Source organism: Betta splendens, chromosome 9 (assembly GCF_900634795.4).
Source record: "Betta splendens chromosome 9, fBetSpl5.4, whole genome shotgun sequence".
Taxonomy (NCBI): domain Eukaryota; kingdom Metazoa; phylum Chordata; class Actinopteri; order Anabantiformes; family Osphronemidae; genus Betta; species Betta splendens.
Window position 1 is genome coordinate 12513901 of NC_040889.2, and position 26228 is coordinate 12540128.

At 45.8% G+C, this 26228-nt stretch overlaps 2 protein-coding genes across 5 annotated transcripts in view; both read right to left on the reverse strand.

Moving 5' to 3' along the window:
* The window catches only part of cpm (carboxypeptidase M), an 8503-nt gene extending 8049 nt beyond the window's left edge, over positions 1 to 454 (reverse strand). For both annotated transcript variants that reach the window (XM_029162947.3, XM_029162946.3), the window contains exon 1: positions 301 to 454. The gene's annotated coding sequence lies outside the window, so the exon portion shown is untranslated. The remainder of the gene's footprint in view (positions 1 to 300) is intronic.
* Positions 455 to 1150: 696 nt separating this feature from the next.
* LOC114862517 (zinc finger protein RFP-like) lies at positions 1151 to 21496 on the reverse strand. Of its 3 annotated transcripts, none has more exons than XM_055512115.1 (8): positions 21318 to 21496; positions 14921 to 14976; positions 8037 to 8767; positions 7852 to 7923; positions 7315 to 7334; positions 6029 to 6106; positions 4270 to 5898; positions 1151 to 3908 (listed from the first exon to the last, which is right to left on the reverse strand). In XM_055512115.1, exon 8 carries the CDS (start codon positions 3897 to 3899, stop codon positions 2265 to 2267), a length of 1635 nt encoding a protein of 544 aa, XP_055368090.1. In that variant the 5' UTR covers positions 3900 to 3908; positions 4270 to 5898; positions 6029 to 6106; positions 7315 to 7334; positions 7852 to 7923; positions 8037 to 8767; positions 14921 to 14976; positions 21318 to 21496; the 3' UTR covers positions 1151 to 2264. The 3 variants fall into 3 exon arrangements, with proteins under 3 accessions (XP_055368090.1, XP_055368088.1, XP_055368089.1); XM_055512113.1 differs by lacking the exons at positions 14921 to 14976; positions 21318 to 21496 and adding exons at positions 11974 to 12128; positions 12368 to 12507; XM_055512114.1 differs by lacking the exons at positions 7315 to 7334; positions 14921 to 14976; positions 21318 to 21496 and adding exons at positions 7396 to 7445; positions 11974 to 12128; positions 12368 to 12507.
* Positions 21497 to 26228: the final 4732 nt, after the last annotated feature.

Here is a 26228-nt window from a genome sequence, read left to right on the forward strand (position 1 = left end):
AGCCCGGTTCCCAGCGGCTCCACGGGATTTCACAACTGCAGCACATCACGTCTTTAAATGTCAAGATGCCAGTGTAGGAACCATGTGGTCTGTAGTTATTAAGTATAATTACTCATGTATCACAACGGGGGTGAACAATTACATACAATCAATTCTACCTTAAAAGTAGTGGCAGACAGCGGAGATGCCTGAAGCCAGGACGCTACAGACTCACCGCACTTCCTTCATCTGCTCTAAACTCACGCACATCCTCAAACACACGCTCCCGCCGCGGCACCGAACGCGACCCACAGCTCTCACCTGTTCTCCGTCTGTCGGTTCGAGTCGCCGCGGCTCCGACCAGCACCGGCCAACACCGGCACAATGAGACGAGTCGGTGTCAGCCCGTCGGTGGGCGTTGGATAGCGAGCCGCGGGCCTCCCTGCCTCTCTCCAGGGGGGCGGGGTTTAGAGGAGCGTCTCCTGCTGGAGGCTTCCATCTGTCTCACATCACATCACATAGAAAAAAGAGGAGGAGGAAGCTCAGGTTCAGGCTGCGGCGACTTCCGCTTCACCTGAGCTCTGTTCCCGCGTGCACGCAGACACCTGAGAACCGAGCGTCCTTCTCTCGGGGGGGGGGGGGGGGGGGGGGGGGGCAGGGTTTAAACTGATCTGGAAGCTGTTGTTAACCTGTTCAGGTACTAATCACCCCTCGTTGAATGTTAAACGAACAAACACACCTTTCTGCTGCTGGATGCTGAACTTTTGATTGAGTTCAATGCTGGAATAAAGAGCAGCTGTGGCCACAGCGGGTTTGCAGTGAGGTGGCGCCACCTGCTGGCGGCGGTCGACAACTGCAACGCATGCCGAGACTGTATGGGCTGCTTCTGCCTGAGACGGTCCTCGCAGACGTGTCGTGGTCTTTGTAGGGGTCTAGGGGGACTATGTAAGAATGCAGCTACTCTGGAACAACTGGTTCTGAATTTTACTGGCTCTCCTCTAAACTTCCTGTGCCCTGTAGTCAATGCATGTATTCCTTCTGTGCTGTACATTCATGGGTTCACGCCTCACATGCCTGCGGCTGCAGAAAGAATCTGGTCTAACAGTGATGATTCCGAGAAGTGTCTGATTCTGAATGAGTGTTGAAATCTGAAATGATTTAACATTTATAATAACATTTACAGTATATAGTTTTATTTATTTGACTTTGTTCTTTGGTAATTATCGTTGTTTTTATTTGATACAATTCTTGAGTCGACTGGACTGGCCGTGAGCATGTTCCTGCATCCATGTGCTCCAGGCTGTGGTCCAAGTCCCTTAATGATCGTACATCGACTCCTGAAGGACTGTGTTTTACTGGTGACAGCTTTAAAACGTTTCTTTGGCTCTAGCGTTCGCAGCCGCTTTGTGTCTCACGCAGTTGTTTCAAACATGTTCAGAACCTAAAGTTTCTAACTGAAACATTGCAGAGGCAACATGACAGAAAACACCAAACCAAAGTAAAAGTAAGAACATGAATAACGACGCTGGGGTAATTGCGGCTGGATGATTGACAGCTCATTTAAACAGACACGGGCGAGGGGATGAGGCGAGGTGCAGAAACGAGAGGTTAATGAAGCGGGAGGAACGGAGGACAGGTACAACGTCGCTGGGACGCTCAGCGGTGCCAGAGTAATTCAGATCTCATTTAGCAGAACACAGAGGTGCTGATTCAACAGTTCTCTGTGAAACTGCAGAGAAAAGCTTCAATCCACCCTAAAGTGCAAATACCAGTGCCATGCTTTTTTAATTTAGGGGGTTGTGGCTGTTGTCATCATCACAAATACATGTTACATTCAACTTCTGTGAACCATGAATATCTACAAAGAGTAAAGTGAGGGAAGTGCAGCAAGTTTGTCTGCTCTTGCTAACGCAGTGTTGGAGACAGAACCAGGCAAAGCAGCACAGCAAGATGATTATGATGACAACCACAGTCAACGGCAGGACTTAAAATGAAACTGAGGTTAAAGCGTTTGACCACAAATACTGCAAAGCATTTGACCGGGTTTGTCTTGTTCTCTTGATTTCCTGGAAGCTAATTATCTATTTTAACTCCTACCGCTGCTTTGCCTCAGCAGCCTGGATCAGCTGAGATCACTATTTGAATGAGCTTCGTGTGACCAGCTCAGTCGCGTTCTGGTTCCGTTGGACGGAGCTGTGCCTGAAGCAGGTCCGCTCGTGTCTCCAGTCTGCGGCTGCGGCCGCGACGGCCTGGACTTCCTTCTTTTGACTGACCCTTGAGTCTCACTACTGGACCGGAGCGATGACCAGCGGTGCAGCGTTTCTGCCTCCGTCACTGGCTCCAGGACTGAAGAACGGGTGGAGTCTCTCCGTGAAGGCGCAGCCCTTAAAGGAGTAGAGCAGAGCGGCGGCGTCCACGTCGTAGAAGGACACCACACCTTCTTCATACGACACAAACACCTTGACCTGCTCAGGAGGAGCGTCCACACTAAGCGGGACCGGACGGGTCTCCAGGGCATACAGGGTTCTGTTCTGGAGTTGTAGGGTCCAGTAGCCGTTCTCTGGCTTCAGCGTGGTTCTGCCCGTCCTGCTGACCGAGTGCCGGGCCACGCCGAGGGTCCACGTCGTCTTCCCTTCCACCCGGACGTCGTAGTGAAACCTCCCACAGGAGAAGCTCTGCTTCGCCACCACGCTGAGCGCCAGCAGGAAGCGCTTGGCGTCGTCTGGGAGCTTGTGCCTCACGTCCCCACAGTGGACCCGCTTCCCGTCCTCAGACAGGACGAGGGCCGGGTGGGCCGCGTCCGGGTCCAGGGTCACGTCCACGGCGTAGCGCTCGGCGCGCTGCACCTCCGCCTCCTGTTGGCTCTTCATCTCCCTGGCAACCGTCTCCGTCAGCTGATTGACAGCGTTCACCAGAGCCGTCCTCATCACTCCTTCGTAGAACTCTGGGCAGACGCTGACGTCGGCCCAGTCTTTGGTCGAGGGTTCAGTGTTCAGAGACGGGAGGTCCTGGAAGAGAAGCAGGGGGTCTTTGGCGCGTGAGAGCTGCTCCACCTTCACGCGCCTCCTGCTCAGCACAGATATTTCCAGCAGCAGCTCTTCAATGAGTCCTCTGACTTGTTTTTCTTTTGCTTCCTGCTTGTGTTGGATGGTTCTGAGCAGCTCAGCCTGGGCCGCCTCCATGGCCCGTATCAGAGCCGAGAAGACCCCGGCCCCGCGCTCCTTCTCGCTGACGGCCGTTTCCCTGCTCAACTCCGCCGAGCGCTGCAGCTCCTCAACTTTCAGCTCCCTCTCCCGGATCCTCTGCTGAAGATCGGCCTCCGACTTCCCAAGCTCCGCCCTCGCTGCGTCGAATTCCTCTTCCAGAGCAACCACGTGATGGAACCTGTGCGTGGACTCGGCGCAGGCCCGGCACACGGGCGTCTGCTCGTTCCTGCAGTAGAGCTCCAGAGGCCTGTCGTGCCTGCTGCACACTCCGCCCGCCCGCCCGGCACCAAAGAGGCCGAGCAGCAGGTGACGGGTGTGGAACGCCCCGGCCAACAGAGCCAAACACACCAGGCCCAGCGCCAACAGGAAGCACGCGCGCTGGAGTTCGTTCTTTCTGGGCGGCGAGGGGACGTGGACGCAGTGTTTCTGTGGAGCGGCGTCCTGCTGCTCTGCGCCGCCGCCCCTGCGTCCGGCCGAGCGCCGGAACTGAACGGCCATCTCAGATATGAAGGTGTTGACCCCGAGCCTGTGCTTCCCGTCCACCTGCTCCTTGCACATGGGGCACCGGCGCTGGCTGTTAAAACTCAGGTGCTGCGTGATGCAGTGTTTGCAGAAGTTGTGTCCACACAGCAGCGTGACGGGGTCGGTGAACACGTCCAGGCAGATGCAGCACAGCAGCTGCTCCTCAGTCAGCAGGTAGTTGGTCGACGCCATGCTCACGGCCTGCACAGCAAGCACAAGAGACGCCAGCGTGAGCTCACACATTACGTTACTGTATGTACAGTATGTTTGTATGTAAGTATGTCACCCACCTGTTAGCTCCTCTCATTCTAAAGGAAAACACATTCTCACATCACTGACACACACCCATGGGAACATTGCATAAAGCTTTAAGGCAATCATCTATTCAGACCTCCATTGCAGCCTGATTGCATGAACCCATGTCCCACACAGCACAGAAGCAGTGGGCCTCCTTCCACACACACACACACACACACACACACACACACACACACACACACACACACACACACACACACACACACACACACACACACACACACACACACACACACACACTCACCTGTGGCTGTAGGCGTGCAGCTCGTCCTTCAGCAGACTGAGGCTCCGCTGTCACTGAGGGCAGCTCAGTCAAAACGTTCCACCTCAGTCTGAACGGGCGTGAGGCAGCGGGCGCTGCAGCCAACCACCGTGCAGAACACGCCCACAGCAGAGCTGCCAGCCTAATTTGAAATGACAGGTTACGGTACAACCTGTGTGAACCTCTGTTATTATTATTATTCTCATTAAGTCACATTCAAATTCCACGGCACCTGCCACTCTGTATAAACAGATTAACACTAAGGATCCTCTACACTGTAAAAAGTAATACCTAGATCTAACTTACAGTATAAAAAGTGAGGCAAGCGGCTGCATGGATGTTTTAAGTTGAGTCAACTTGCCTTTTTTAAGTGTAAGAAACACTGTAATAACACTTAATACAAACACAACAAAATCAAGTTCAAGTTCATCAAGAGTTAACTAATAGTACTAGTATTGCTCAGTTAGATGAGTGTTGGTACAGGTAACTTATTCATGGGTTTTATAACTTTATTTTCTTAGTAAAATTAAACTAATCATATGTGAATAAACATTTTAATGGAGTGCTGCCTATAACCTCAGAAAACAATCTAAATGGCTATATAGTCTACATACTACATTGATTAACTTTACATAAACAGACTTTGTCAATAACAATTACAAAAGGTGGGAATATAGATTGAAGAAAATAACCTTTATTCAATGTCAACCAGTGTCACTTTTAACAGGGAACAAAACAGCCAATAAATGTGGCCGCAAATGTACACAATACTGTAAGTGCATTAAGTGTGTTTTCAACCTGAACAGTAAAATGAAATATCCAAACTGCCCAATCTGCAATGTTTAGATAAAAGTGAATGTGAGCCATAACATCACATTGTACCACACTGTCGAAAATTATTACAGGACTTCTATATTTTGACCAACTATTATTTTTAAGAACTTTAAGAACCAAATTGTGCACACGACACTTTTGACTATTTGAGGTAATAATTGACACAGAACACAGGCCAAAGTCGACATTAATAAAGGCACTGAACAATGAACAAAAAAGAAAAATAACCATGTAAATTATATTACCTGAGCAACTTGTACCTGTCAAATGAGTCTTAAGGTCAAAAACAAACAAAAGAAATCTGTAAGACTACTTATTTCAAATCAAAATACTAGTAAAATTCAGAGACAAATATTTATAGTGTATCACCCTGAAGATGATCCAATTATCTGATTAAGTTATAGTACGTTTATGTTGGCATTTAGCAAACTCACCTACCAAAGTGATTGCATTTTTTCAAAAAAAACATTGCCAGATGCCACTAAGAAGACAACTTGTCAAGGACATTTGCATACTTTGATGGTTTAGGATGCATGGGGTCCAACCCCACAAAGAGCCTCTGATATGTCTCAAAAGTATGCACCGTTTTGGAGGGATATTTGAGGTCGAGGGCAGAGGTAAGTCCAAACAGGAGGCAGCATGCTTTCGACAGGTTTGGCAAACCTCTGAACACAGGCTGTCATTTATGATGATTCCAATGGTGTTGGGCTGAAGGCACATGTAAATTTTCAGTGGGCAAATGCCAAGCTCATTGTGCACCTCTGTTTCATCACGACTCTATTGGTGGCAAAAAAAAAGAATCAAGACTTTGGTCAGACAAACAGGTAATGACAATAATACATGTGCCTCACACTATAAATACATACAAACAGAAAAATAGATGGGTGGCTTTAAGCCCAATACATACGTGGTGGACACTGATGAGGCCTTCATGTCTCCCCCCCATGTGCTCAATCAGGCATCTCGGGACCACTTCTCTTCTTTTCTGTTAAGAAGTAAAATCTGATCAAAACTCACAGCCTGATTTCAGATTGCTGTTAAAGGTCCTGTATGTATGTACTATACATATACCAGTGTACTAAAGGTCTCACGCTATCAACAGCATCTAAAAAAACATATGTGCATGTTTTTTACTCAAAAAAGTCAGGGGGCCAGCTCACAAAATTGAGATTTAACTGTCGCAGTAGGCTGTGTTCATTCTCTCTCTGTTGGAAACCCTTGTGTCCTACACACCAGGCATGTAAAGGACAGGACAACCTCAGGTCTTTGTGTCTGGCTTTCCACATGGCATCGAGACAAATGTGAATGCAAACCACTCATTCCAAGTATATGCATGGTAATGAATGACTATGACTGAAGGTTCCATGAGGGAGTCTATAATGTTTCAAAATGTGACTTCTGGTAGGTAAGCGGTCACTGCATCTTTTGCGTTGCCAACTCATTTTTACCCGTGCCTACATACATTAGAGAGGAAATGAAAGGCAAATTAATGACATCTTAGGTAAACTTTGCAGTTACAATAGTGAAGGTACTTTACACCATTTGTTTACAAATGTTAATGATAAGAATGATACAAGAATGAAATTCTTGGCCCCCAGGCTCATGCAAAGACTAATAACCCACATTAATAATTGAAAGCAATTTGTAACTTTTTGTGTTAAAATGTCTACAAAAAAAGTAAGAAACTATTCCCACTGTTTTTACCCTGTCATTTTATTCAGTGTAATGGCCCATTATATTTTGGTCACCTGTCAATTAGAGCATCAAATTTAAATTTGTGCAACTTAAAAATATAACTCAGGACATTTAGGCAAATAATTATTATCTACGTATCTGCGTTTTCAAACACGTCCATTCTAAAATTTGTAACAGTGGCGATGATGATCATGAAGACACTTCCCACATCGGCAGCCGCTCTAATAAATTGTGTATGTCAACTCGCTTTTATAACAGTACACAAAATCCACATTCATATAAATAAGCCGAATAAATTACAATTGTTTTATTTACAATATATGGTTATATAAAAACTGATATATTTTAAGTAACAAGGACGTATATTAAGACTTTTTAGTAAAAAACTAATAAAATCAATTATATTACAAACAATTAAAATATAAGTAGTATATAAAACCTATTTTGTGGGTGTAGCATCTTTTACAGTGTAGCGTACGTGCAGAACAAAAAACTCACCTGTAAAGCAGGTTCCAAACCTGAAAGTGAAAGTGTGCACACATCAGTTAGTTGAGTCAGTTCACACTCAACAAAACATACCTGTGCCTCTGCACTGATCTGAGCAGGAGTCAGATACTTCTGTGGTAAACCTGTGAACGTGAACACGCTCATATGCTTCAATCCAGTCACAAAACTATTCAATGCAATGATAAGAGTCATCTAAAAACGATGAGGGAGAAGACACAACACAGACAGCGTCTCCAGACTTAACACAACAAGGCTGTGAGGTTATGAACTCGCCCACCGCTGCTGCTGCAGACACAGGCCTGCCCGTCGGGTTATGGGAATTCCTCTTATGGATCTGTTGATGGATGGTTTACTCACTCAAACTTTTCTGTAACATACTGAATGGTTAACTAACTAAACTGGATCCTACTGGTTTTAGACTATTCCTTCTTTGGAGTATGTTCACGTCCTGGACCTGAAACATGCCTTCATTTACCATTAGAACGACTCATATTCTACCGTACTCTACCTGGTTTGTGTTAAACACACCTGCTGCTGTGTGGAAGGTCAAAGGTCAGCGAGATCGTCACACTCGATTGAACACTTTATGGTGTTCAGCCTCTGGAGAAGAACAAATGCAGCATGATACAGATTTTGTTCATCACCGTTTCTTGGAACCAGAGTTCTTTCATGTCCCGACCCGGTTCCAAACAGCAAGGTTCACAGACACATACCTGCTGAGGAGGAGTCACACAAGGCTTTTGTCTCTTCTTACTAATGATGGTATTAACTTTCTAAATGTTTGGAAGACACCCATGACTCCGAGCCCAAGTTCAGCCTGCACAACAACACAAAGTAAACAATACAGTAAATGTTCACACAACTAGCCTGTTGCTGTATGAGTGTACAGTTTGATCCGTTGCCAGGAAACCGTGGTGTGGCGTGATCTAATCTGATCTGAAATGGTTTCAAGCACCTGCAACAAGTGTTTTCAACCATGTCCCGATGAGAATCAGGTAATAAAACACAGAAAACAAACACATATTGCATGGCTGTTTGCAGTAGCTTCCTGCTATGTGAGTTGTGAGTTGGACCCTTTAAAAGGATATGCACATTCTGAAGCAGCCAGTTCCGTGTTTGTCTCCGTCTGCAGCTGCACGGACGGTTTGAAGTGTTCAGCAGGCGTGAAGCAGACCCGGCCAGGTGGGAGCTGCAGACGGAACCACAGTCAGCTGGGCTCCGACCCAGATACAGGTTTCACTGGCTCTGCTTCTCTGAGGTTCTGGTAAGTTCTAGTTCTGTTCAGAATCATGAAATGATAGAAATTCCTGGTCCGCCGGCTGGTTCCCTTATTGAAGCTGTCCACCTCCGACCCTGTCACATGAACTGGATGTAGTGTCCCATCACTGTAAAGCGCCTCCGGCTTGTCTTCATTATTAGTAGCACATTGGGTCTTTTTGGGGTTCTGTGGATGGACGTATTGGACACACACACACACACACACACACACACACACACACACACACACACACACACACACACACACACACACACACACACACACACACACACACACACACAGTGCTCCACATCATTACACTGATGGAGTTAATGCACAATATCCTGATTCTCTCTGATGAGAATAAATGAGTCTCTCGCCCCAAATAAGAAGGTAATGAAACACTGAATAAATGATTTTTCCTCTTCACAGCCTCTAACCTGTGTGTGTGTGTGTGTGTGTGTGTGTGTGTGTGTGTGTGTGTGTGTGTGTGTGTGTGTGTGTGTGTGTGTGTGTGTGTGTGTGTGTGTGTGTGTCAGCCACTGGGGGGGGCTCCAGTTCTGTCTATTAACATCAACAGTCCAGAGAAGTATTTCCTTCATCTTGACCTAGCTCCTTGTCTCCTTTCCTACCTCACACAATCTCTCTTCATCTCCTTTTGTATCTCCTACTTTCCGTCTACTTTCTGTCCTCCCTCTCTCTCCTCAGTGTTAAAACCTTGTTATTTTGTTTCTTTCTTGTTTTGGTTCCTTGTTTCCTTGTTATTCTCTCCTTCCTACTGTGCTCCTCCCTTCCTCCTAGGACTCCTCGATGTTTGTTCTTCTCCTCCTCCTTTTGGTTCAGATTAAACGTCCGGCGCTAGAGCAGATGAATGGAGCGCTGTGAACAGATGGGTGGCCTCATTTCAGCCTCTCTCCTCCCTCTATCGATCGTTCTGTCCCTGTATCAGTAATCCATCGTTTATCCATCAGTCTCAGTAAAACACAACGAGCAGAACGAGGGGAAGGTCTCAGTCAACACTCAGTTCGTCTCCCGTGGGTTTTCTTGCTTGTTTGGTTCTGAAATATCAAATATTATGCAAAGCAGGAGTTGCCTTGACTCTTGGTGGATTGTTCAGTAGGAGAATCGTTGGTGAAGCATGAAGCTCGCTGCTTCGCCAGCTTCCTGATAAGGTGAACCTGCATTATTCAAACCCAGTAGACTGGACTCAAAGCTGATGAGATTCAGCCCTGGGTTTCTTCATCTCAGGGCCTGGATCGATTGTAAACTAGGAGGAGTCCACAGCGTTCCACTTCCACATTCTGCTCGTTTAGACTAATTGAAGACTGTCTGGCATTTAGAGTCTCCTTCCGCGCTGCTGTGTTTTATACAGGCTTTTATTTGCTGTAGCGACTGGAGCACCTGATGGGTAGCGTGGGCCGGCAGACGGAGCAGGTCCTCACTTAAGCAAAACATGAGCTGACTCGATCATTTCCACCTCTTTACAGGTGCAAAGAAAGGCGCTCACTATTTTCGTGCAGGGAACTAATTTAACGTCCACTGGACAAACTGCTGCCATTAGGTGTCACGCTGTGACAGCGGAGAGGCTCGTCCCAGGGGATTGTGGGTATTTTCATGTGTCAGTTCACATCAGGTTCAACACAGGCTAAAACCACACACGCTGTCCCGCACCCTCACCAACAGACTGGCCTGTGAAGCTGGGTCAGAACCACTCAGACTGAGCGAGCTGTCAATCATCTAGAGGACCACGTAGCACAGCCCCGCCTACAACAACACGACTCCATGCTGGTAGCGTCCTCAGCCCAAGTGATTAGAGGAGATCACACCCTCTCCTCACCACTGACACCTGTGACCTGTCAGTCATAGGCAGTAGTGGACAGGGCTCTGCAGCACCTCTGCAGGTTATTAGTGAGTCATGTCAGAGCCAGACTGCAGCCTCTGCTCCATGCTTTATATTTATACTTCCCTGTTTATGGGAACTTTTGACCTTTCACCTTTCACAGATGCTTTACTTACTGTAGTGTAGTAACAAGCGTGTCATTTAGATTCACACTCATCAGACCTTTATTTCAGCCACTTAGCTGCTGTGTCTGATGCTCGTTATTGATTTGAGGGATTGTTTTGTTTATATGATTATTAATCAGATGTCTCAACTACAGTGATTGCAGAGCTGCAAACGTAACATCAGTCACACTTCCTCACAGGACGTGACAGAGAAAAACTCAATAATCCTTTAATACATTTCAAATATCACAGGACTGCTCCAAATCCCCACAGCAACATTATAAACCATGACGGCCAAGAAAACCCATTAACACTGAGAGAAGTCCCTCAGCAGCGTTACAGCCACGAGAGTTGAAAAGACATTCAATTAAAGAAAAATGCTCCACAGAGCAGCAGATCCAGAGTCGGCCCCCAGAGACTCTTCTATTCATATCTAATGAATAGTGATGCAACAGTGTTAGAATGTGTTTACAGGGCACACGCAGAGAAAAAGCTCAAACCATCATCTCCTTCAGGAGGAATCAGATCCTTCATTTATGACCAGCTTCAACCAGGCAGCACCACTGTTGCTTCTTCTTCTATTAGTTCTGTAACAATGAATCAAAGCTTGATTTATTTCACTTTTGTGAGTTTAACTCTCCTCAGTCTTCATAGTTCTGCATGTTCAGATCCTGGTCAGTGCTTCCCTGACTGATGCTCTGAGTTTCAGCCTGTTCCCCCTCTGTCTCTGAGGAGCAGCCTGATAGCGCCGTCATGGCTGCCTGCAGCCCGCTTTCCTCCAGCCTCCCGTTCTCCGTCTGCCTCTCTGCAGGGGACTGGAGGTCAGTCAGCGCTAACCAGCAGCAGTTCCCCTGGATGACTCTTGTTTTGTTTGTGTTATCACTCTATAATGCAGCATCTTCAGGATGAGGGAGAGTGGAGGTGTCCAGGTGAGTTTAGAGCTGTTGTTTCACTGCTACGTTCACAGTGCGCTAAACGAAGGGCCGCTTCGTGACTAAACACTCCAGGAAGCAGCACAGGGGGGATAATATCAGATGTGAGATCTCTGATCACTACCATAATCAGAGCGTGAAGTGGCCGCTGGTCTCAGCAGGTAAACATTTAGTTTCAGAGGCACCACAACAAAATGGCTGACAAAAACACAACCTTCCACACTTCTACGACTGTGGTGCAAGCTGTTCCGTGGTGGAAGCCTCGGCTCCACAGAAGAAGGAACGTTTGCCCAGTGGAACCTGAACGGAACTACATCTGACCAAGAGCCAGAACTGCACCAGAACTGACCTAGGGCTTTGGAACTAAAATCTGGGACTAAACTCAATAAGACTTTCTAGAGACTTGAGGCAACAGGTGGTGAAGTCCTTCCTCCCACACTGTAAGGACCGGATTACCTGGAGTGGCTGAAAGATGTCTGTCCTAACCTGCTGAGGTGGTGGGATGGAGGGAGGGATGGGGGGATGGAGGGATGAAGAGATGGAGGGATGGAGGGATGGGGGGTGCATTGAATACAGAAGGTAGAAGGTGCAGAGTTGAGTTGACCAGAGTCCTGTGATGTTCATAAAAAAAAAAAAACAGAGAAAGGTTTAAAGGTTGAAGTTTCTTCGTCCGACCTCAGCGCTGAACCAGGAATAGCTGGCTGTTGCACCGATAGGTGGCGTTTAATCCATATCTAAGTGTCATCTGGCAGTTACATTCAAAGCATAATCAAGAATCCAAAGCCTCATATTTCTGCATCATTTCTCCCAACAACCAAACACGCTGCTTCTCCAGTCTTGCATAATTTACCATCGCTGTGAAAAGCTCCACTCTTCCCCTGGAAACTAATTTCATGACCCCTGAAGTTTTAAGGCTGCACAGGTGAATTTTTCATAAGCTGCTCTCCTCCTGCGGTGGCCGACCTTGGCTACGTTTCCTCCTGCGATTATCTGTGGATCAGCGTAATTACAGCTCATTCATCTTTTCTGCTGCAACTCAAGGACAGCACACGCACGTTTCTCCTTTTTACAGGAAGATAATTTGGGGAAATACTCCTTTAATTATGATTCATATGTGGCTCATTCAGCGACTTCAGGCACAGAGTGTGTGTATGCAGCACATTAGCATAAATGTTGATGGTTGTCTGGGCAACCGTTGGCGGTTGAAGTCATCCACTGGGATGAGGACTTTTTATTCAAGCCGATGTGTTTCTCATTTTATTCCCCATCTTTCTGAGGAAACTTTACTTAAACTGAAATGTTGGATGTTTCGCTGTATTCATATGTTTGAGGGTCCAAAGGTTTGAGCCCTGCAGCCAATGAAAGAAAGACAATCTGCCCAATGATGTGATTTGAAGGCCAACAGAGAGCTTCAGAAAACGAGTTGCAGACATGTTGTGCCAAACGAATCTGTTGATAAACCATCCATCAAATTACCTTGGCACCACTGCATCCATCACCAAATGTAGAGGTAGAACAGAGATAAAACAATGCAAGAGAGAAAACATGGGAGGAGAGGGAGAAAGGAAGGATGTGTATGAAATGAGGAGGGGCAGAAAAAGGAGGGAGGAAAGGTGAAGAGAAGAGAAATAAAGGTAGGACACCCGAAAAAGAATGAAAAGGGATGAGGTGAAGAAGAAATGTGAAAGATGCGAGGAATTAAACCGAGGTATAAGGAAGGAGGAGAAAAAGGATGGATGAAAGGAGACAGGCAGAGGCGAGAAGGACCGAGGTAAACAAAGAAAAATGAGAGGGCAGTTAGGAAAGAGGAGAGAGGAGAGAAAGAGAGATGAGGAGGAAGAACACAAGAGAACAGGAGTGTGGAGCCTCAGAGCAAAGAGAGCAGAATAATTCGCTTCTGTTTGAGTCAAGGTGAACTTCTAAATTGTGTCGGTCCCAAAACTATTACACAGACACACACTGAGCAGCTGACGGAGGAATGAAGGCGAATCCTCCGAGAGGAGAGAGGAAAAAGGGAGGAAGGTGGAGAGAGAGTGATTCTGAACATGAACGCGTGACTCCATGTCTGAGCTTGTTTAAGACAAACTTAATTCAGCTACGACAGTGGAAGTAGAGGAGAGGAGGGTAAAATGAAGGAACCCAGAAAGGAAGGAGGGAAGGAATGGGAGAGGGGTGTAGGGAGAGCCCAGAGCCTGAGCCTAAGCCTCAGCCTCAGCATCAGACTCAGCCTCAGCCTCAGCATCAGCCTCCACCTCAGCCTCAGCCTCAGCCTCCACCTCAGCCTCAGCCTCAGCATCCACCTCAGCCTCAGCCTCAGCCTCCACCTCAGCCTCAGCATCCACCTCAGCCTCAGCATCAGACTCAGCATCAACCTTAGCCTCAGCATCAGCCTCAACCTCAGCCTCAGACTCAGCCTCAGCATCCACCTCAGCCTCATCATCCACCTCAGCCTCAGCATCAGACTCAACCTCAGCCTCAGCCTCAGCATCCACCTCAGCCTCAGCATCAGCATCCACCTCAGCCTCAGCATCAGACTCAGCATCAACCTTAGCCTCAGCATCAGCCTCAACCTCAGCATCAGACTCAACCTCAGCCTCAGCCTCAGCATCCACCTCAGACTGAGCCTCAGACAAAGTCACAGACTTAGCATCCTACTCAGACTCAGCCTCAGCCTCACCGACAACCTCAGCCTCAGCCTCAGACAAAGCCTCAGCCTCAGCATCCTCCTGACATCCCAGTGTCCAGATGTTTTACTTAGCCATTGTCAGACAGTCACTGAGGTGTTCCCCCGTAATCTAATCCACTCATCCATCAAAAACAAACCAACCTCAAGTCTTTGGTCCTGCAGGGCCATGACATATTTGTCTGCTCCTCTGCTTTTATTAATGATTCAGGTCTGACGTTACAAGCCTGAAGTGACTGCTATCAACGCTCCCATCCTCAGTCTCATCAGGTTTGTGAAAAACACGACTGTAAACGTGTGAATTTTAATTTACTACGTGTTGTGTTCGGGGGCGAGGAATTAAAGTCGTCTGTGGGGGAGAAGAACTCCTACAAGATATTTTATTGACTTCATTTTAGCCACGAGGCTGATGCAAAATTTAATTTAGCTGCGACTGAATGATTTCCTGACGAGGGTGAGAGTATTAAAAGTAAGCCTGTTTACACAGGACTCTCTGGGTCCTGTAGAACCACACACGCCTATGGCTGTAGATAAACGGGAGCATATCTGACGCCGACGCAGCTCCTCACGTCACAGCTACGTGTCCATCTTCCAAACGCGTTTCATTAACACGCTTATCGATTCCCAAGCTTTGTTGAACTTCACACCTAATTAGCAAACTGATAACAGTAGCAGAGTCTAAGCTCGTCTGTCTTCATGCAGCACTCTGTGGATCAGTACCTCGCCACTGGAACGTGTGCTGCCGTTCATTTCCAACAACCGTCTGACATCAGGGTCTGTAAAAGAGGAATGAGGCGTTTACTGCACAGGCAGTTTATATTCTCTGCTTTGTTAGTATCAGAAACACTGCTAGCAGGGGGACTGATGTCACGGTACGTTCAGGGACAGAACAGAGCGTAGGTCATCTGTGCCCCTCCTGACCCGAGCTGTCTGACAGACGGCCTGATCGTTATTTGGTAAATTCACACCATTCCATCTAATGTGTCCGTTTTAATGCTTGTGAGCTTCCTTGTCATTCCAGAGCGAGGACTAGCGGTGGAGTCTGACACGTAGCAAGAACCGCAGCCGAAAACATTCACATTATCCTCAACCAAACAGCCTCATTTGTATTTGAACCTGAACTTGAACTAATCACGTTTTCATTTTCCGTCAGCGAACCAATCGGTTCTGCTGTCTGAGCCTCAGTCATGTGTATAATGAGATGTCAGCCAATCACACTAAGCCTGGGGGCAGACGCTGGCACGTCACCGGAAACGCAGCAGCGGAGGTTTGAGTATCGCTAAAGAGCAGCTGGACCTATTATTATTATCTGCACTTTTATCACACTCAACAATCAAAGACAGTGAGGTCACATCTGCTCACTGTCCAAGCACCACATACTAATAATGCTAAAGCTCCTGAGGCTGTTTATCCCAGTTCTACCTGCTCCTGAAATGGGATTTCCTGCCACAGAGGAAATAAATTCATGATGAATGAGACTGAAATGATCTGATGTCTTCACTGCGGAAATGAACCAGGGAGAGAATCTGTCAAACAGCCAAAAACTATGCAAATGTTTGTAGAACTGACTAATTCTGTTTGATCTGATTCATTTCTTTCGTTTTCTGTCATGTCTGCGTTTGGAAGCACCTGTTTGTTATAGATGACACCCAGCGTGTTCACAGATTTAAAGGACAACTGAAGTGATTTAGTGAAACTTTAGCATGAAGAGCTGCTTTCTCTGCGGGAACAGGTCTGGGTTTTACAGGCTGCTTGGCTGCGTTCTGACCCAGAGGTGACTCCTCCAGGGTCCAACTAGTCAGACCATCCGACAGAAACCAGAACATCTTCCTCATCCTCATCAATAAAGGCAGGTATCTAGACCAAAACCCAGAGAGGCTCAGCTCGTATTTCTGTAACCCACTGTTGCCGTTGTAACAACGTGCACGGCGACGGCGCGGTGGTGACGCCCTGCGGTGCCGCATGTGACCGTGGAGTTTATCCACCGGGCTTTGATGCCAGCGCGGCGCTGCCACAGCCTCAGGCCCACTCCAGCTGGAGCCAACCAGCGCTAGGTTCCACTGCAGCGTGTCTGAGGTAGAGCGAATCCTTCATGTGTCAGAGCAAACACTGCAGAAATTACAACGAATTAACATCTGGGCTCAAATAATCACACATCCATTGTCCTCATCCGGGCGTGTGTGGCTTTTTTGCTGCCGTATGCTGCAGCTGCTCCTCTGTCTTCAGGCCACTCAAACCTACCTCTCGCTCTCTGAATTTGTTTGTTTTTGCCTTTCTAGTTCAAATTTCCTCAGGTTTTATTCGCCGCTTCTCACACACACACACACACACACACACACACACACACACACACACACACACACACACACACACACACACACACACACACACACACACACCGATCAGTCTGCCAGGCTGTGATTAGAGAGAAGGATGCAGGGGATAAAAAGAGGAAGTGAAGCTTTGAGCTCCAGCTGATCGACTGCTGGGAGTGTGTGTGTTTAAATATTTCAGCTCCGTTGTTGTGCTGCTTTGTTTCTGGACGAACAGACTGACAGACGTGTGGGGTTGATTGATTTCTCGTGGCTGGAGGGAAACTCTCCTCTTCTTTCTTCCCCTCTCTACGTTTCTTTGCTACTTTTCAGTTTGTTTCCTGAAGGTGAAATCTCGTTTCTCTCTTGTTCAATTTCATTTTTCACCTTTCAAATGCAGGAACGTAGAGAATGATGTATGTAATGATGCACTGACTGGCTGAGGATTCAGACGCTCCTCATCTAATGAGCAGGACCAGTTTCTTCATATACGGAGCAAAGCTCAGTCAACATCAGAAGCAGGTTTACTTGTTTCTCAGGTGAAACACATGACGTTTGTGTGGCAGCTTTACTAAAGCACGTGTCACCTCTGGGCACCGATTCATGAACTCCAACTGAATGATGACTGCATCCCAGCCTGACACACACACACCAGCAGGACGGTCATCTCAGCACTTTAAGTTCAATAAGAGCGGAGCCAACAGCACATGAGCTAATCATCGTTCATGTTTTATTAGTGGCACTCATGCTAAGATGCAGCTTCTCGTGTCTGATGCTCTTTACATCTGATCTATGAGCAGAACTGGCTCATTTGACTCAACTACAGCTGAGCTGCCCAACATGTCTGTGACTCAAACTTTGTGGAGGACTTCAGCTTCCTTTACAGTCACAACAAATGCTTCTGTCATAAAAACTCAAAATTCACATCAAAAATTAAATGCAGAAATGGATTGTGGGAAACTGAAATTAAAAACCCAAGTGTTGGTCTTTCTCAGAAAACAAAAGCCTCTCTCTGCTCATGTCTCTGCTCTGGATAATTTATGGCTGCAGTGACTGCACTGTTTGCAGAAAAGTTCATTACAGTACGAGGAGCCATAAATCACCTGACGTTCCTCTGCTGCCTGTCTTTGCTTTCCTATTGTATTTGAGTCAGTGGTTGTTTGTCTAATGGTCAGAACCTGTTAGAGGAGGATTTATGGAACAGAAATGTTGTTATTTAGGTTTTATCAAGTTTACTGAGCTTATTTTTGAGAGTTTCAGGATGAAATTATCCTGATGATTAACTTCCAGTGATGCTATGGTGCTGAACCCAGGACATCAGTGTAGGCCGATTCATTACAAGCGGACAATTTAATAGTCTAACAAGGTGAGAGGACACACTCTAAATGAACGTGGAACCAATAATCCTGCAACTTATGTTGCTGTGAGTAATAAGGGCCCGTGTCTGAAACAACCACTCATCTGGATATTTACCTGGCGATGCAACAGCAAAGATAAAAGCTATTGTTGTTTTTACTAAGACAAATGGCTGCAACATTAAATCCTATTAAAATCAGGCTGCAGATGGTCTGTGCTCATTCTATTTGTTGACCCAGCGCAGACAACATCACACCACCGTGTCTTTGTGTTGCTATGAATGACAGATGCGCATTGCAAACGGGCAAATATCCAGCAATTCAAATGTCACGTTGTCACAGTGAGCAACGGGAGGGCAGGACAACTGACAGAGCAACAAGAGGACGAAGACACGATCACAGAGCTCAGCTCGTTTGTCTCTGCCCACTTTTACTTTGATTTGCAGATGTTTGTGCAGAAACGCGGATTCCAGCCTGATCTGAAACCGAGACTTCACTGCGGAGGAACGCTGCTCGATGAGCATGCGTCACACTCAGTGATGCATGGTTTACAGTGTGAGCGCTGGTTCCTGTGCTGCTGGAGCTGGGGCATCTCAGCTGACAGGCAGAGTCAGGGTACCGCTCTCTGACCCCTGGGTTGACAGGAACCAAAGCTGTGTGAACAGAAGCGCAGAGCTGTAACTACGCCGTGTGTAACCATCCTGCAGATTGGCTGCTTTGCTTTCACAACAGCAGCACATAATGGGCTTTAACATTAAGATGCTAATAGGCCGTTTAGATTAACAGAATGGTCCTGACTAAGAATTACACATGACATTTTTACTAGGTGGCGCTAAGAGTGTTTTGTCTCCATGGGACGTGTTTGCTGACGTTGCTAGCGTCCAGGTGTTAATGGGCTCATACCAACGGTTGCTGCACAACAGAGAAGTCACATTGACTCCATGCCCGACCTATTCCTCCACACCCTCGTCTTTCTTCCCTTTAAACTCCTGCTTTGTGGCTGAAGGCCTAGCGGGTGTGGCGCCACCTACTGGCGTGACACTAGACCTTCAGCGTGAACACAGCCGTGATTCACTGCTTCAGTGAGCACTTCAGCCCTGGACCTGACTTAAGTAAATAAATGCTCACGATGTCAGAACCGCTTTCTGACTGTAGCTGGAGCCAACACTGAATTTATCCAGGAAACCACTGATGCCTTTAGAATGTTTATTCAGTCATGGTAGCTGCCTTTTTTCTATGAATCACGTTTGTAGTGTCTCTGTAAGCGATGTGGCATTTTTAAATCCCTGCCAGAGTGGTTCTGCATGACTGGACGTTTTAATAGAAACACGCGCCTTTTGTTCTCTAACAACAAACACAGCAATGAAGATTAAGCTTTTTGTTTCACTACAAGCCTGTTTCCAGCTGCAGTGAGTCACAGCTTCAGGGACAGATGGACTCAACACAACAGGAAAATTAACACCTGGGTTGGAGGAGGGGAAGTAGGAAGCCAGCTCCAGTCTACAGAGTGTTATAGAAGCTGAGGTCTGAAGTCTATACAAACGAAGGTATAGAGTCCTATTAAAGCTGAGCTACATACTGTGTACTGGGCAACAATCTCCTTTAAATTGCGCAGACATGTATTCTGATTCAACGCTTGTTCGTCTGCGAATCAGGCTTTTGCGCGGCATTGTGCGTTATGTTCCATAATTAGGTTTTGTCTGTCCGGTTCGTGGGAAGAGACAGACAGCGGTGGAAGAGCAAATGAGAAACACTGATTGCCTCGGGTGGTTTCATTTGTCTGCTTGGATAACGTTGTGTTTACTTAATCTGTTTGTTAAATTGCTCTGTGAATATTGATCACATCAGTAGTTAAAAATGGTTTAATAATAAAAAACGCTATAAACTATTCAGCTGTTGATTGTTATCGTTCCAGCCAATCAATAATGTTACAGGCAATCAAACGCTCAGTGAATGAGCGTCTGCATGGACGTGTTGTTGTGTCTGAGTTTTCTACATAACAATAACAAATATGTTTAGTTCTGAATCACACTTTACCAACTTCCTGTAAATGAGAGGAAACTTAAAGTTATGAGAACAAGAAGGATGCTAGGACTAAAGTGCAATCTGCCAGCAATACACCTGTAATGAAAAGAGCTGTACTGCAGCGGTGAAGCGGTGATGAACAGCTCTCGTTGCACTTGAACTCATGCTGTAATCAAATGTAATGTAGGTGTGAAAGACGAAAACACTGGAAATCAGGGGATTGAGAGCCTGGATGCGAAGACTTCCCGCTGAGCTGCAGCAGCCCCACTGATGTGGCTCTCCAGCAGCAGAAGCACATTTACTCTGATTGTTTACTTCAGACCCAACCACAACAAGAAGCACAAAAATAACAACCAAACAACACAAACGAGACGGCGACAGCAACGAAATCCTCAAGATCAGACTGTACAAGAACTAATAAAAACAGCACCAAGTAGCTGCCTCCCCTTCCTTAGAATATACAGACGTTGTCTGCTCACTGGGGGGGAGAAGGGTGACCATTCCTTATGTGTCCTGTCTCATTTCTTCCCTGTGGTGGTTGAAATGTTCCCTTGAACTTGCATACGTTTCCATAACTGCAGCACAAAAAAGCATTTCTATAGGTCAGAAGAAGCCTAATTTTAGTGTGGATTTTTACCTGCAGCGTGTTTTGGGAAGCCCATGCTTCACAAATGCTTTGACTTGGCTAAAGGCAGCTTGTGACTGATGTGAGAAACAGTTTGTCCTAATGCAGCAACAGGGTTCTCATTCATCACATTCTGAGTCACATTATGCTCAACCACAAAAGGCCCGTATTGGATCTGGTGTCACCAGCAGGTTCTGAGCCTCACAGACAGAATCGAGGGACAAGAGGATGCGGGAGCCCTGAAACATCACATCCAGCCATGAAAGACAGACACACATACTGTACGCAGACGGATGGGTCCTTTCATGGCTTCAAAGTGTCCATCAGACCTTCTTGGGGTTGAGGGATGATGCAACCCGCAGAAATACCATCAAACACATACTGACACACACTTTCACATGTGTGGAAATACACTTAAATTAGAATTAGATGTGTGGTTTTCAGAGGCAGGCAGCAGGAAAGCGTGTGAATACAGAGGACCAGCTGTGTTTCAGCTAAGAGGCGCGTTAAAGAGCAAGGCAGGAAGGAGCAGCATCCCATTTGTCATTCTTCTCTGCAGTTTGTCACAGTTCCTGACGCATGGATGCGTCTGTCTACCTGTCAACGCTCTGAGGACTCGATCTGTCACAGGCTGCAGCACCTTCAATTTGACATTTTAGTTTTACTATTCGAACGATCTGAGTATGAAACTATTTCGTTTCTGTGGGAAAAAGCAGCAGCCTGTGCCTGTCGCATGTTGTACTGTTTTTTTTTAATCTAGTTAATGAAAAGAGGGGTTTAATGTCTGTGCTGCTACTCACTGCTCCCTGGAGTTCAGGTCCGTTCCGGTCCAGGTCCGGTCTGTGTCCAGGCTTCTGTAGTAGCTGTAGGTCCCAGAATCTAAAGCAGCTGTTAAAACCCACTAACTAATAAACATCTTACAGCTACAAAGGTCCATAATTGTTTCAGTAAAACGTCCAGACTGACATACTGTACAGGCGTGGCGTCGTGTGATCTGCTGCAGGCTTTCGCGTACCTAGCATGCTAGGCTAACTAGCCAAAGGCAGCTAGCGAAATATCTGGCTTTTTAGTCTGACAAAATATTTTCTTTTTTTTCACGTCCTTTCCGAATTTGCAACCAATAATATACACAAACAGCAGCATCAGTGCCACTAATATTATAATCTTTTATGACACTAAACACTGGGCTTTTACTGTGTTCCCGCCATCTTCTTCACATACATGTACTTCTTGCTTTCACCACTTGAAGAAATTTTATTCACTTCACAGTATGTTTGAAATTTTAAGTATTTGTTTGGAAATACTTATGTAAAATAATTCCATTAATTAAAGTAAAAAATATAACATAAAAGGTGATAACAGAATGATAGAAAGATGAATCAAAATAAAAAAATACACTAAAAGTCATTATTAGTGACTAATAACTAGTTAAATACTTTAATCAGCTGCATTTGTTGCTTGTCATTTATGCTAATATCATATTCTCATTATGCTGAAGTTGCATTTGAGCTAGAATTGAGTAAAATGGTAAAATGACAAAACTACTGCAGAAATACAGTGCATCTGACAGCGAACCTCTGCTAAACTCAGCTCCATCACAGAAAACATGTCCTGTCCATGCAAATGGAAAATGTTTCCCCCTTGTCAAAGATTATTTGCATAGAAATGATACATTTTCTAGCTTTGAAAGTGTTCAGTGTTATAGATGCTTTAAGCATAAAGATGGAAATTACCGTGTCTCATCTTGATGTAAAAGTGGCAGATAAGGAATATCCAGATGTTCAGTGCTTTGGGGGCTTGATGTACTGTAGAGCAGGCAGCCTTCAAATGAAGTAACAGCTAAATATCAGTTCTGACACAAACACAGTTTGTTTCACACATTGGTTGGTTTTCACTGCTGTTTTTAAATCACTGCATCAAAAAAAAGAAACAAAAGCTGAGCAAACAGTCAGTGTATAAATGACTTATTAGCTCAATAAGAATCCACACAACTACACACAAAGCGAGCGGCGTGAAGACATGTACAGCTGTGCACATGTGAACTCACTCGCTCACACACTCACTGGCAGTTTGAGGATGCAATGAATAATTTATATCATGTGGACGTTGTGGGTTGAAAGTGGTTAAATGTAAGAACAGCCTACAGGGAAAACACAGAGAAACATTTCCTGACTGTCTGTCAGACTCCCTCAGTCAAATTAAAATTCAAACAGACTTTATGTACAGGGACGAGTGCGAGACACTAACACAACCGAGGACAAATGGAGCAATAACATTCAATACAATAGGTAAATAGCTGCATGCATGCATACATACATACAGTAAAGAGGTACTTACATACATAAACATGAATATTATGCAAATACTTAAATTCTGGAGGATAGATTTTGCATAAATTTGTGTTATTTTTGTATTTTTATCCTTACCTTACACTGATGTCTGATGTAAGTTTCATCCAAATGTAAAGTGAATTTCCAGAAAACACCTAATGAAAGTATGACCTTTGACCCTGAGCCTCCATGCAGACAGTTGGAGCTGTTAATCCTCCAGTCGAGTGCCATTAAACTGTTGCAGTAGAGGACAGCATAATGAGACACTGTCACTGAAAAGAGCTCCCAACAAATCGCAAATAATGAAAAAAAAAATGCTGAAAGTATTAAACAAATGCATTCAATTTATGGAAGGTTTCAGGCTACGGTATTCGGCTGCTGTTTCCCGTCCTGTGACAAGTGATCAGGTGGCTGACGGTCTGTGGCTTTCTAAGCAAGCAAACAAGCAAGCAACTAACCAAATTATATTTTAACAATTAAATCATTAAACAATAATTGAAGGGTGGATGAGAAATAAAGATTTCCTACATTTAGAACAGTCTTTAAGTACCTCACTAGTTCTTCTGCGACCTTAGTGGGCGGGGAAGCTGTCAGTCTTATCAAAATGACTACCAAGCAATAGGGAGGCGGGACAACAACAGGACGTTAGTGGAGAGAGCGGGAAATACGGGGAGAAGGTGGTTCTTGAGTGGAGATAAGAATTCTGACTTAGTGTCATACTGTACCAGGTAAAAGATTTTATTTCAATGGAATTCCAATTCAATTTTATTTATATAGCGCCAAATCACAACAAGGTTATCTCAAGATGCTTTACAAGGCAAGATAAGATGATAATAATATTTGCATTGTTCCAGCTACATGTTTATTTTATTGGTTGTAAAATCTGAAAGCACAGGAAAACACTGAAAAGAAAGGTTTTGCCAGAAAACTGGATTTAACTGGATCTTAGCTAGCTGGCTTTGGCTAGTTAGCCTAGCATGCTAGCTACACTAGAGCCTGCTGAAAATCACACGACTGGATGTTTTACTGAAACAATTACGGACCTTTGTAGCTGTAAGATGTTTATTAGTGTTGGTGGGTTTTAACAGCTGCTTCTGCTACTGGGACCTACAGTACAGCTACTACAGAAGCCTGGACACAGACCTCAGGACGGGGCTGGACACAGGATGGCTAACAGGACCTGAACTCCAGGTAAAAGTGAGTAGTACCATAGTCGTGAACATAGTGTGCTCAACCTACTAATACTTTACAGTAGCTGTGGCAGTTATTGCTGGATGGTTGTCCTACCTAATAACAGGCAGGTTTCCTAATATGGAGAAAGGAAACCACCATAATCAAATATAAAAGAAAAAGGAAATAAATGTCCAAACTTGTAAATTATGAATATACAAATATATAAAACTTTGGAAAAATAAATGCATAAATGGTTATATTTCCAGTAAAACACTTATTAATGTTCACATTTATTTATTTTTCAATTTTTTTAAAGAAAGATTTACGCATTTAGCTTTTCCTTTTCTCAAGCCGTTTTTCTTTTTCGCAAAGTGTAGGCAAATGAGCCGGGCGTGTCTTAATTGTGTTACTGCACAGTCATTGGTCAATTTGTGAAGCGTTTCCTGATCGATTCCTCTGGTCTAGACCAGGGGTGAATGCTACAGCAATGCATTACGGTCTAGCTAGCATTAGCAATGGCAGATAGAAAACAACTTAAGGCATCTTGCGGAAAATTCAGAAAGTTTTACACCAGACTTCATGGTGTTTTAAATTGATTGATTCAGGAAAACTTGTTCAGTTTATCTTACAATACGGGCAGAGAAATACCCACGGTACCGGATATTCCCGCATGAGCTGAGAAACAGAGCGATGTTCTGCCATCTCGCAAACAAGCACGACTCTACATTGACAGCGTGAGTAGGTTAATCTTCTATTTGCTATAATGGCAGTTTGCAAATTTTCCAATTTGGGGGTCACTGCCCCCAGTGCTCCAATCACCACAGGCACCACTGTGGCCTTCACCTTCCAAGCCTTATCCAGTTCTTCTCTGAGCCCTTGGTATTTCTCTAGTTTCTCATGTTCCTTTTTCCTGATGTTGCCATCGCTTGGTATTGCCACATCCACCACTACGGCTTTCCTCTGTTCTTTGTCCACCACCACAATGTCTGGTTGGTTCGCCATTTCCATTCTGTCTGTCTGTATCTGGAAGTCCCACAGGATCTTGGCTCGCTCGTTCTCTACCACCTTGGGAGGTGTTTCCCACTTTGACCTTGGGGTTTCCAGTCCATACTCTGCGCAGATGTTCCTGTATACTATGCCAGCCACTTGCTTTCCCTGCCAGCATCTTACACCCTGCAGTTATGTGCTGGACCGTCTCAGGGGCCTCTTTGCACAGTCTACACCTTGGGTCTTGTCTGGTGTGGTAGATCTGGGCCTCTATGGCTCTGGTGCTCAGGGCCTGCTCCTGTGCAGCCAGGATGAGTGCCTCTGTGCTGTCCTTCAGCCCAGCCCTTTCAAGCCATTGGTAGGATTTGTTGAGATCAGCCACTTCAGTTATGTTCCGGTGGTACATCCCGTGTAAGGGCTTGTCCTGCCATGATGGTCCCTCTTCCAGCATCTCATCCTCTGTTCTCCACTGCCTGAGACATTCACTCATCACGTCATCTGTCGGGGCCTTATCCTTGATGTACTTATGGATCTTGGATGTTTCATCCTGGATAGTGGCTCTCACGCTCACTAGTCCTCGGCCTCCTTCCTTGCGGCTAGCGTACAGTCTCAGGGTGCTGGATTTGGGGTGGAACCCCTTCTTGCATGGTGAGGAGCTTTCGTGTCTTAACATCTGTGGTCTGTATCTCTTCCTTTGGCCACCTTATTATTCCCGCAGGGTATCTGATCACTGGCAGGGCGTAGCTGTTTATTGCCTGGGATTTGTTCTTGCCATTGAGCTGGCTTCTTAGGACTTGCCTTACTCGTTGGAGGTATTTGGCTGTTGCCGCATTCCTTGTTGCCTGTTCAAGGTTGCCGTTCGCCTGTGGTATTCCAAGGTACTTGTAATTGTCCTCAATGTCTGCTATTGTTCCTTCTGGGAGTGAGACCCCTTCTGTGTGGATTACCTTGCCTCTCTTTGTCACCATCCTCCCACATTTCTCGAGCCCGAATGACATCCCGATGTCCGAGCTGTAGATCCTGGTGGTGTGGATCAGCGAGTCGATGTCTCGCTCACTCTTGGCGTACAGCTTGATGTCATCCATGTAGAGGAGGTGACTTATGGTGGCCCCGTTCCGGAGTCGGTATCCATAGCCAGTCTTGTTTATTATTTGGCTGAGGGGGTTCAGACCTATGCAGAACAGCAGTGGAGACAGTGCATCTCCTTGGTATATGCCACAT

What these genes read in the sequence shown, in the direction of transcription:
- LOC114862517 (XM_055512115.1), bottom strand. Translation starts at nt 3,899, where the DNA reads ATGGCGTCGACCAACTACCTGCTGACTGAGGAGCAGCTGCTGTGCTGC.